Genomic DNA, 12,478 nt, shown 5'->3' with positions numbered 1-12,478 from the left:
CCAAAGTACAGGTAGCACACCTGAGGACCTGAAGGTTCAAACCAGATATTCCCTTTAAAAAGAACTGTCTAACAATGCCTCATGAAAATAGGGCACATCCATACAAAAACATTGACAAAATATTTAACTACATATATTTAGTTTATTTGAGAAAATACATTTATGATGAAAATATCTCTTGCTGTCTATTACACTCTACATGTGTGACTGCAGTGACAATTAAATGACCTGAGTAGTGTGCAAAAAATATTTTTGCATTTTGCTCACCATATAGAGATCACTCGGGAAAGGCGAGTAGTGAGTAGCTTCCACTGCTGAATTTTCTTGTCTGTGTTTCTAGTGTAATGGTTTACACAATCATTTAATAAACAAAAGATTCACAGCAGGAGACACAAATCCCTTTGGGGTTGTGTAAGGAAAGGCATATGGTGTAAAAAACAATGGTTTCATCACTTTTATTTTGGTATCTTTTCTTTCTATGATGGTGATCCAAAACAAACTGGATTCCTCTATGAGCAATGAACATGGCTTGACCATTACTGGATGTGCCAAAAGCAGCAGTTGAAACAATGTTGTTGTCACAAAAGCCTTCTCTAGCCTAGTGCCTTATGACCCAAAACAGAGCACTATAAGAGCGAAATTAACTACAGTATTTCATTATGAGTTCCATATGTCTGCATCATGGTGTCATAACTGGTTACTATAGTCTGGGTCTATGTGGTGCCTCTCTGGTCTTATTTGCACTGAACCAGAGTCAAATATTAACTTTGGGCTAAGTCAAATACACAGACTTCTTTCTCTAAAGGTCACAGCAAAGCCACGAGCCCCTCTCAATACACGCTTTATTGCGGTGAACAAGTGAAAGAGAAAATAGCTGAATGGAATCTTGATGCCAGTATTTCTGGGACTCTGCTGGAGCTTTGTAGACTGAAAAGAGACTATATGATTAATACGAAATGATTTCTGAACATATGCCCTAATTTTTATGGCAACAAAAAGAAGAAGAATGGAGGTTGAGGAACCATAGTTAAGGAAACCATGCGTCCAGGAGCGGGTTATGGCGCATAGCAGTAAGTATGCTGCTTGTACTCGCAGAGAAGAGGAGGAGATAAAACGACAGTGAGACTCATAGTTACTTAGAGTGGTGTATAAATGTGTTTTATATCAAACATGGTGTGGTAGTCTCGGCCCTGATTTTTTTTTAGGACTCCTGCTCTGATGTATTTCTCCAGAACCTGAGAATTTCATGCTTTTTCTTCGGAACAGTGATTCATGACATCATTGTGACTTATGTAATCAGCAAGAAAAATAGAAAGCTAAATGAAGATACTTAGTGCTTTCACACTTTTACTCACCCCATCCTAACTTTCACACCTAACATAAACATATGCGAGTAGAACACATGAATGGAAATGGGTGTAAGGCTTGTAAAGACGCGACGGTATTTGGCAGAATCAGACAGCGACGCATAAATGGGCGGGCTATGCTACATGCTGCTTACTTCACTGAACTTTCCGCATCAATGTGGATAAAAGAGGGGAGGAGATATAATGAAACAAACACAGATAGGTTAAATTGTGTCTGCTGTTGCATGAATGAGGTAGATGGCTCGTCAGTCATCTCCGTTGTGTGCTCCTCCAGGACTTCTGCTGCTGCTGCTGCTGACAGGAATGATTTTTACCCACCGACCTGAAGTTCATGCAACATCACTGTCTTTGCAGTTCTGCAAAAAATGTGTTAGGGATGAACTGATGAATAGATTTAAAAAGCAGGTGAGGAAATGATTTCTGCATTTTATCAATCTACCAAAGTAACATTAAAACAATGTAAATGTGGGGATGCTGATAAGCAGTTTTTAAATGTACACATTTTAGGAGGCACAATTATAACATTTATTTATATATTTATTTTGAATTTTTATTGAAAGATCTTGACTCTTTTTGTTTAACAAAGTGAGTCATTTTCATGACTGCATGGATAATGTGCTGTTGTTGATGTACTCAGGTACTCAAGTGCAGCGTCTCAGAGAAGCTGCCCTCTTCAGTACGGCTATGTACCGCAATACGACCCGCAGAATGGAATAATAAAACTGTAAGTACAACCGAAGTATGTTTAGCAAAAACAGTTTGTCAACAAATATAAGAGTAGGCTACCAGACATCCTACTCTCAGTAAATGTATGCGTCAGTGGCCACTGACCAAGTCTCATTTTATTTTGTCTGCAAGTGTACAGTCTAACTTCAGTTATTTCTTACTTTTAAACTTTTTTTTCAGTTAGTTAACTGCAATAAGCTTCACCAAGAATACAGAAGACAATTAAACAAAGCAGCATTCTTGTCTTCTGTTCAAACAGCAATTTCTACTTTGTTAAAAAGTTCAGTAACAGCTTGTGTTTTTAAGGCTGTCTCAAGGGCTTAGAAGAGGTTTAGAAGAGATATAATGTAGTGGATCACAGTCAGTTGTGTCACATGCACAAAACTAGACAGAAAAAGTTCTGGCACATACTGCACAGACTTCCATGGAAGTAATATACTCCCACTACGTTGCACTCGCCAAAATCTGCTGCTATTCTGGTCTGACAGCATTGTCAGTGTTGTTACTGGTAACTATAATAGATTTTTACTGTATATACACTCTGCCCTGACTCTGCCCATAGATTTATAGATTATATATTTGAAAATCTGCAAAACAACGAGCAACGAAGTGACATGTTTAAGGACATCAAGCAGCAATTCTGTGAAGTGTGTATTTTAAGTTATAGTCTATCACTGGTAGGGATGGGTATTGATAAGATTTTCACGATTCCGATTCCATTTTCGATTCTGTTTAACGATTTGATTCTTTATCGATTCTCTTATTTTTTTTTTAAAAGAACACTAAGGTTGATTAGCTTAGAACTTTGTTTTATATCTTCTCTTTGAACAAGATAGAAATTTAGGAGTAACATGGCCTTACAAACCCAACAGTGAGATCTTAAGAGATCCACAGCCTATGGCTCTTCAATGGGGTGTCACAGGGTCCTCAGGAAAATAAATTGTAAATGTAAAATAATAAAATAAATATTCTTCTGTAGCAATAATAAAGTATAACATAAATTATTCAGTAGCAATTACACAAGAATATCCAGTAATGTCCCTGCCTACAATTAAACACATTCACTTACTGAAAATCATCTGCTGTGGCAAATGGGTGCAAGCCTTTTACCACAAACTTAGTCACTGCTCGGTGACATTCGTCTATCCTGGCCTGAAAGGAGACGCTGCCGGTAGACTGCAGTGAGAACTGCCAGCATCTGAGCCAGCCAGACTCTGTCTGTCTCTCTCATCATGGTCACCTAAACGCACAGTAATGGCAGGTTTTGTAATAAGGCAGATCGCGCTAACATAATATGCACTATTAGTTGATTATTTACCTGCCATATTAACGGGAGAGGACGTGCAAACGTTACCGCTGCTGCTGGGTTGAGATTCACGAGTCCGGAGCGGAATTAAAAAACACGACATTCATTTAAGGTTATCACGTGTTTTGTGAGCAAATGCTTTTGCATATTCGTAGTGTTTCCTCCCTTAAATGAAATATCTACTTTGCAAGTATTGCAAGTTGCCCTGTTGTCATCCGTATAATCAGTATAATCAAACTTTTGAGCATTTGAGCCGCCATGTTTCCTGCCAGGTAAATGACGCTCCGCAATGTGGTGACATCATTCGGGGCGACTGGAATCGATAAGGGAATCGTTTGCAAAAATGGCAAACAATTCCAAGGAATTGAAACAGTGGGAACCGGTTCTCAACAAGAATCGGTTTTCGATACCCATCCCTAATCACTGGTCCTGTGCTATCAGCGAATGGCATTGTGCATTGTAAGACTAGCAGTACTGTAGCCCAACTGCATCAATAGGTAGGCACCTGGGAGGCCCAGTCATGTCTCCTTGCATAAGCCCCTGCAAACACTGCTAACAATAAGAATGCGGACGTGCTGACAATTTGTTCTAAACACAAAACACACCTGATTGTTGGAATTAATATTAGGTCTGCAGATATATTACTAAATATCAAAAGTGATTAAAAGTAAAATGCTTTAATAAAAAATCATTGAAAAAGCCAACAACAAACATTTTAATCATTTCTTATCAAATGAGATTCACTGAACTGCGATAACTTCACATCAGCTGTAAGACTGACTAAAATGTGCAGTTCAAAACTCTCGAAAGAGAAACAAAGGCCATAACAGCTAAGATAAATCTGATAAAGACTTTGGAAGGAAAGAATTTAGCATGACCCCGCTCAGACTGCCTGCTGCTGTTCGCCTATGAGTAGGGCTGAACGATTATGGAAAATAATCTAATTGCGATTTTTTGCCCCAATATTGCGATTGCGATGCGATATGCGATTATTTTTTAAGGTCTTTGTCTTCTGTATTATTAAACAAAGACAAGCAATACATCATATAGTATGGCCAATACTATATTACATTAATTTTAAACTGTTCTTTCCTGGAAGACAGACCTCTGTTATGATGACATGAGGTGATGCATGAATTGATGACTGACATTTTTATTTAACTTCTTCAATCACAACAGTATATTTGAACATACACAATAGTTTATTTTTAGCTTACAAACATCTGAGCATAAAGTGCTGACAAGGAACCCTGGTGTAAACATTAAAATGAAAGTCAGTACAATGTGCAGATTGCAGAAATATACATAAACAAAATCAGTGGCTTTACCACACTCAGTTTTTCGACATCTGTGAACTACTAGACAGTCATTAAATTAAAAAATAATATTAAATAAATAAAACTAATAAATAAAAAATACACACATCTTACTGATCTCTGCAGTCAGTAACATTACACATAAAGTGCAAACATAATAGCAATTGTATAAACACACACACAAACACGCCTTTAAAATTTAAAGGCGTGAAATTGGACGGTCTAGTTCTGATCTGCGTCACCGCTGTCTCGGTGGAGTTTAATAAACTCGGCCGTCTGCTTCTTGCTATCTAAAATATAACCAGACACTGGCGTAAATTCTCGACTGTCTCATACTTCTGTTTAATAAGTTTTCTGTTTGACGTTTAGTCAGCTGTGTGAAAACCAAGGAGGAACCCACCCGGGGGATTAATAAAGTTTTATTTTATCTAATCTAATAACTTTAATCTCAGCCAAACCGATTTACTCACGAACAAACAAAACACTGAAAAAAGCCCAACAATAACATTTTTAGGTTGTCTAAGTGACTTATATATTACGTTTAACCCGAGCAGCGAAACTCCGCGGTGATCTGAAAATGATGTGCCGGGAGTTGTGCCGTTCTCGGCCGCATCAGTAACCCTCGAGCTCCCGGCTAGCTGTCGAGCTGGTGGGTAGCAGACGCCTCTGAAAACGTCGAAGCACTTTTGCAAATATGGGATATCTTGATAAACCGAGCAGATATTTGATGTTTACACAACTACTTTCTCGCCTGAAAATATGTTAAAAGTTTATTTTGTGACCCTGAAAGATTAGTATGAGTAATTTTAAAACTTAGTAGCGGCCGCCATTGCTGGAAACTGGAGTTTGTCTGGGCCGCGCTATGAATTCTGGGATATGGTAGTAATTTGGACAGCCTTCGGCGCGTTGCTGTGACGTAATCGGTCTACAAATGTGGCCTCAGGAGGATGCAGCCCATGAATTTGGACATGTCCAGAGTATAATCGCAGCCTTTGCGGTTAGAAAATTGCACTTGATCATGTCGCGATATTATCGCAAATGCGATATATCGTTCAGCCCTACCTATGAGTGAGAGGTATGGCATGGAAGAAGCATCTAAAAATAAACTTTGCATCATTCATGTTCATTTATTCATATCGTACATGGGGACATGATGATATGAATAATGAGTGAAATTCTACTGAACTTAATTCCTTTTCAAGTCCTGAATGAAATTCATCAGAAATGGACACAATCCAAAGTTCACATTGCCAACATTAAGATGCTGGCGTGCATGATGGTGCAGACAACTGTAGGCCTTTAGTAAACACATATTGCCCAATCTGAACTTCACTGTGGGAATGATAGGAAGTAATAACATGCATTAAGTGGACAGATAGACCTGAAAGAAGGTGGCACTGCAAATTTATAAGGCATGATATTTTTCCAGCATTACTGAAATGATTGTTTTAATGATTTTTTCTGTTTAATATTTTGATTTGTAAAACTGAGGCTGCAACATTACAACTCAGGCTTCAAACGATCTTTCAGTTTGCTGATTCCAGTATAAGTTTCACATACAAAGCTTTACTATTTTCCCCTAAAAACAGGTCATCTGGATGTTGATATGCTCTATTTGTATTGTTGAACATTAATGGGACCACGATACCGTCACGTATGTTGGGATTGTAACCGATAGCAAAGTTGTAATCGTTTTTGTGTTTGTGTTTGTTTTTTTTTCAAGCTCCAGGAGAAGCATGCTGACGTACTGGCATCCCTCCAAATGTTACACGACGGTTTAGAGCAGGCTAAAACAAATCAGAGCTGCTTGGTTGACCTGCGTGCTATTGTCCGCAATTATCTGATACTTGTCAAAAATAACCTTCAGGTAATGCATCATAACACTACTTTTCCTAAATGTTGTGCAAATTTTTAAGGCGATAAAAGTCAAATAAGGACCTGCACCTTCTTGAATCTATGCCACAAAGAATTAAGGCAGGGAGGAAAAGGGCGTCCAACCTGGTACTAGTAAGGAACAAATGAAGTGGCCAGTGAGTGTAGGCTGTGTATATAGTTTGTTACAAATACGGAGAATTCAAACTACTTGACAACATATACCCTTGGAAAAGACAGAGAAAAAACAGGAATATTTAGAGAATGAGTACAAAGGGGACACCATGTAAAAAAATACTTGACTTCATCTAATTAATTGAAGAAACTCACTTGTTTCATGTAACACCTGAGGTGCCCTTGGTGTTGCTTTTATGATTAATGAGACCCAATGAAACCATCTTTAATTTTTCAACATACTGCGTCTTATAGATGACACAAATTTTACATATAGATTTGGACACATGCATGCTATCAGCAGCCTTTATATAGAAATGTTTGTAGTTTTTCTGAAAAAAAAAAAGCCAATGAATGCTTAACTGAGTTCTTCTTACTTACAGAGTGGTCTGGTGACAGCGTCTCCTTCGGTAGTGCAGCACTGCTCAAATGAAACCACACTGAAAAAAGTGCTGGCTGGCTCCAAACAGCTACTCAAAGGAAAACTTGAGCTCTTTGCTAAGGAGTGTCCACAAGTTTCACTTAGTAAAAGGAAGGAATCTGATCCTGATCGAAGATGTGAATGAAGTACGCTGAGAGGACCCAGGAAGAAAAGACTGGGAGTTGGAACATTGTGACATTTGCATTGAATGGAAGGATGTTTAAAGGTAACAATCTGCGAGTGCTCTGAGTGCAAATGGAAGATGTAAACCTCATATGGAGGAAATGCTTCTGCAGAAAAGTTTCCAAAAGGCAACAAGAGCAGTTTTTAAAGACTCTAATTGTACAAGTGAAAGAGAAACCTACATCGGTGCATGGAGACAAGTGCTAGCATAAAGCCTAATAACATGCTCAACATCACCGTGATAACAAGCTGGAACTGACCAGGTATAATTTTTTATACACTGCTTTGCATTTGAAGAAGAACACACAGCTTACTAAGGCTGCCTTTAGTTCTGCAGATATTTAATCCTAAATCACAATAGTGGATAAATTGAAGTTTGGACCTCATGCTGGCATGAGAAAATGTTTAGGGATCACTGCAGTCAATATGCTCAGATCATCCAACTAAGTTGGGAAATGTGAGAGTGTACTCAAGTTTGGAGCCAAGCAACTGACACATCAACAGATTGCCACGCATGACTAATATTAAGACATTCCATTCACCTTGAATCACATGGATTTAAGTGAAGGAGCCGACAGTGACTGATAGTAGAGTTGATAGTGGTGGTGGCAGTGTGCTTTAGATCTAAAAGCCCACTGTTTGCCTTTACAAAGATATATTGCGCAACCAACTGTGCCAGGAAAATTCAAATTGGCTTTTAAGATGAGGAAATCTGACTAAAGTGCTATTTACTCTCCTGGCCCACAGATGAATCATGCAAGGGAATCTGTGTAATGACTAGCTACCTACAAATGAACAAAGTCTGTCTGTGTGCTCATACTTGTTATGGCAAAGTGCAACAGAAACTGTGACTGTAGCACCCTCTGTAGGTATGAGGTTGCATTAATCGTATTGTGTGTCAATATGCATCAGATATTGTTCATCACCGTCACCACCTGTGGATGGCTCCCAACTCTGTGTACTTGGCCTGGAGTGCAAGGAATTGATTAAGTTTATGAGAATTTTGTATTCTACAACAAAAGTGATCATAATGACTGCACTCATGTCTCATGTTAATAAATAACAGATGGATGTGTATGGATGCAGAGAGTATGTGGTATTCTGCCTTATTTCTATATATTCTGCACAAAATGTATGTATGTGTTTGCTTATTTAAAACATGTAAAAGTGCTGCTCAGTTTATATATATGTATACTCTAGCCAATTATTGCTGAATGATTGCAGTGCCCATCAAAGACTTTGCTAGAGACACTCTGTTTTTTGTTATTTATTTATTGTGGAGGACTTTGGACTGTCTGTGGCAGCAGTTGGACCACTCTGTATTATGTGGATCGCTTTAATTATTGATATTAAATGAACTTTTAAAACATAAAAAAGCTATAAAATGTAATAGCTTTTTAAAAAAAATTCTATTTTAAAATTACAGTGTAAAAATTTTGAAGGAGCATGACTGATCTGTGTTCATCAATGTTCAGTGTGCCTTCGCCAATTTCAAAAAATAATAAAGTATATAATAATAACAATAAGCCTGCATTTAGTATGTTTTCTGTCATAATTTCAAGTTTAGAATGGTAACTTTGCATTGTAACATTGTAAGACCTTGAAGGTATCCAGGTTCACAAGCGTAATAACTGGCTAACCTGATGCAGCAGGTGGCCGGAAAAATGGACTGCTGTGATTGGCCAACCCGGTCATATGACCAAAGGCAACAGGCAGGCACCAAGGGGCGCTGGAAAATCAGAAAATCAAGACGCTGCACTGATTGAAAACACAGGACAAAACCGGAAGTTGTGCACATTGCCTACAAAATAAAACATTTGTATAGTCGTCTGTGCTGGCATTAAAAAAAAATCATGTTGGTCTTCATATGACACGCACACATATGAAAACCACACGGTAGCTCTTCATACACCTGCCTGCCGTTTGCATCCGGGGTAGTTAGGCATAATTACATTACGTTCTCATTACGTTCCCTGTGTTCTACTGTGGGAGTTTTAACCGGAAATCACCGCTATTAAGACAAAATGACATTCCCGTGTCACATGACATTCTTCTATATAGTTGTATGAGATGTTACGATACAACAGTCGCTTGATGTGGCATTTAACAGAATTATAACGCTATAGGAAAGGCCTACTCGTTTTAAAATGTAGGTTTAACACGCATTTGTATTTTAGTTTTTTTTTATTATTAACATAACCACTGCTTTGCTATGTAGGTAGGTAAAGTTGATTCTTTTTGATGAGGACTCGCCACTGATACACTTGCTTCGGTTTTTGAAACGGTTGGAATACGCTCATTTGTACGCTCGAAGATATTCCACGAACCGGGCAGACTTGAAAATTTAACTCTGGTGTCTGATCGCTCAAATTTATCCGGGACACTTTTTTTAATGAAGTTTTGAAATCTAGTCCGGGAGCAGGTTTCACCATGACAGAGCGGACTCCTCTCCTCCACTACCGCCTCTCTACCAGCGTCAATGAATCCGAGCTGCGGTCACAGGCGGGCCGGCAGGCCCCGGTTCATAACCCGGGCAGCCAAGGGCGGAGGGCTGCCCAGCAGAAGCAACAGAAGAAACTCTCCACCTTCTTCGGTGTAGTCATCCCTACCTTGCTATCGATGTTCAGCGTGGTAGTCTTTCTCAGAATAGGTGAGTGCTCATTTAGACGGACGTGCGCTAATCACCTGTTTGGTAAGAGCGATGCCAAACTCTTTAGAGATTTTTAAAGTTGTGCACTTTTCAGCAAAGTTGAGGGTGTATGTCTCGACTGTGACCCCCCTTTCACGTTAAATCCCGTTATGTTCCGTTACTTGTCACTGTCACATGTCACTTCCGTGACATTCCGGCTTTGCAGTACAGGTGTGACAGCATATGTCCATTACCTGTATGCACGGCATTCATTCATTGATATCACGAGGAGGAACATCTATAGCTTTTTTAAATATTCAAACCCCAAACTGTCTCACATAGTTTTTCATATAACCTGCCTCTGTGGATGAATGACGTAAGAGAGATTTTCCCACCTCACTGATGTACAGCCTTTGCTTATTTGCTAAAAAGAGCTTTAGATAGCCAGGAATTTAATGTTATACAAAAGTGAGTAGATGTAAAAATTTCCCTCAGTGTTGTTAAATGAGGGAAGGTGTAACTGAGTGTTCTGCTCCGATTAAAATCCTACAGGTTGTACTTGTTTGTGGACCAGTTGAGACGATGAATTTCTCTCTATATATCCATGAATCTACCAAAGAATTGTGCCCTTACAGTTAAGACTAGATTCTAGTGAAGATCACAGTGGGCTACAAATCTATTTAGCCCTTAGTCACGAGAGGAAAAACTATTGGTACTAGGGAGAAGGACTCCCCCCCCCCCTTTTAAGCAGAGAGGATGCAAAAGAAGGTGAAATGGTCTCCAAATATTAAACGACAGATAACATCTGCGGTCAATCTCATCGGAGGTATGCTAACACCTCCTACCATACTCAATAATGCTAAAACAACATATTTGACAAATATAAAAAATAGACTATACTATATTAAGTAAGGAGCACTCTGAGGTCATCCACTGTTTACCTTGCTATGAAAATAAGCAGATATTTATAATTTAATGCACTTTCCCCTATTTCTGTGTTTAAAGCATTAAAAGAGGTCACATCTAACTTCACCTTCTCTTTTCTCTCATCACAACCCCTCATATCTGGGCATTGCTGCTTGTGTTAGTTGTTTTCCCCACCCCACCACCACTACTGTCCCCCTCCCTCAGTCTCGTGAGACGTCAGCTGCTGTGCAGTGAGGATTCCTAAAACACACACACACACACACACACAGGGAAAACACAGTGTTGTGTCTGTTTTCAGACTCCTTGCACAGGAACTGTTAGGGGTTTCATTGTGGATGTGAAATTACTATTTTATCAGTCTTGACAACTGGCGCAGATAAGGATGAAGACTTTGACTAAAATATGCCCTACTGACAAGATAATAGTGACAAGAAAGTAAAGCTGCATTCATTAACCGTGCCTGCTGCATTCTTAAAGAGATTGTAGGTCTGGTCCTTGGAGATCATGTGAGATCCACAGCAGTACTGGTCACAGTGTATGAAACCATGGTGCTTTTAATGCCTCTCAAAGGTTACAGCAGAAACTAGTGATAATGTGGTAAATGTGTGTCTAGCATGGTGTAAAGTGAGCTTAATATCCTGTCCCAAATGTATTTAGATGCACATTCATTCGCTTTTGAATATCAGAAATTTTAGTTATACTTATTGTTGTGTAAAAACTCGGAATTTCTTTCTGTCAGGAACCATTCCAACCACAGATGCTATTGTGAGAAGTGGGAATTTTCTTCCAACATGTGATTCCAGTTTCGCTTTCACTGAGGTTGGAATGTTTTGATGAGTCATTTTTTAAGCCGAAGACAGAGCTGCTTTCATTTTTCATTTCCTGAAGGAGTTTTGCAGATGTGTTCATCATACAGTTGAAGCAAGCATGAATTTGTTTCTGCAGTACAAAAGGCCATTTTCATGATGGTTCCGCTGCTTGTTTGGGGGAATTATCATGTTACTCTAAATTGCTCACATTTTCGATACCACATTTGGTGGTGTCACCAGTGCAACACCACATAGGTAACTTCTGCTTTCAGACAGTTGAGCACAGGATTAGTGGCTCAGTGAGGGAAGTTCATGTTTAAAAGTATTTTTCAAAGATGGTTCACTTCTTACTGGGGTTCATCTCCAAGCAAAGAGAATTTTGTCTACTGGCTTTACAAAAGACAAAAAAATAAATAAAACTGAAGTCTTTGTTTTTTATAGTCTGGGTAATATTTCTCAGTGTCACTCCCTACCTTGGATGACTGATAACTGACCCAAAGCAACACATTAGGAATATGAGCCACACCTCGATTTCAACCAGCAAGTCAAGAGTTTAGGTCAGACTTTCTATGTACAGATTACAGATGTTACCAACATCTAGAGCTGGGCGATATGAGATTTTTCCATATCACGATATGTTTTTTTTCATTTCAGGCGATAACGATATATATCACGATATAAGCCAAATAACTAAATTTGTAAGATTTAAATGTGCCGTTGCTCACAAGTAAAATGTGAAATAATCAGC

At 38.8% G+C, this 12,478-nt stretch overlaps 2 protein-coding genes across 2 annotated transcripts in view; both read left to right on the top strand.

The window, feature by feature from the left end:
- Positions 1-813: 813 nt before the first annotated feature.
- LOC146559175 (uncharacterized) lies at positions 814-8,866 on the top strand. Its single transcript, XM_085244967.1, has 5 exons — positions 814-1,070; positions 1,642-1,772; positions 2,005-2,091; positions 6,439-6,582; positions 7,145-8,866. The coding sequence occupies exons 1-5, from the start codon at positions 1,058-1,060 to the stop codon at positions 7,325-7,327; spliced, it is 558 nt and encodes a 185-aa protein (XP_085101093.1). The 5' UTR covers positions 814-1,057; the 3' UTR covers positions 7,328-8,866.
- Positions 8,867-9,418: 552 nt separating this feature from the next.
- The window catches only part of LOC146559174 (solute carrier family 12 member 9), an 84,655-nt gene continuing 81,595 nt past the window's right edge, over positions 9,419-12,478 (top strand). Inside the window, exon 1 of the mRNA XM_085244966.1 lies at positions 9,419-10,015. Within this exon, the coding sequence (XP_085101092.1) occupies positions 9,796-10,015 (220 nt within the window). The 5' untranslated portion in view covers positions 9,419-9,795. The remainder of the gene's footprint in view (positions 10,016-12,478) is intronic.

The sequence above is a fragment of the Mchenga conophoros genome, linkage group LG14, assembly GCF_057382185.1.
Source record: "Mchenga conophoros isolate Kocher_MC1m ecotype Shallow Benthic linkage group LG14, M_conophoros_male_GT1.1, whole genome shotgun sequence".
In the NCBI taxonomy this organism is placed as follows: Eukaryota; Metazoa; Chordata; class Actinopteri; order Cichliformes; family Cichlidae; genus Mchenga; species Mchenga conophoros.
Note: the sequence above shows the minus strand (reverse complement) of the source record. Positions and strands in the feature narration are given on the sequence as shown.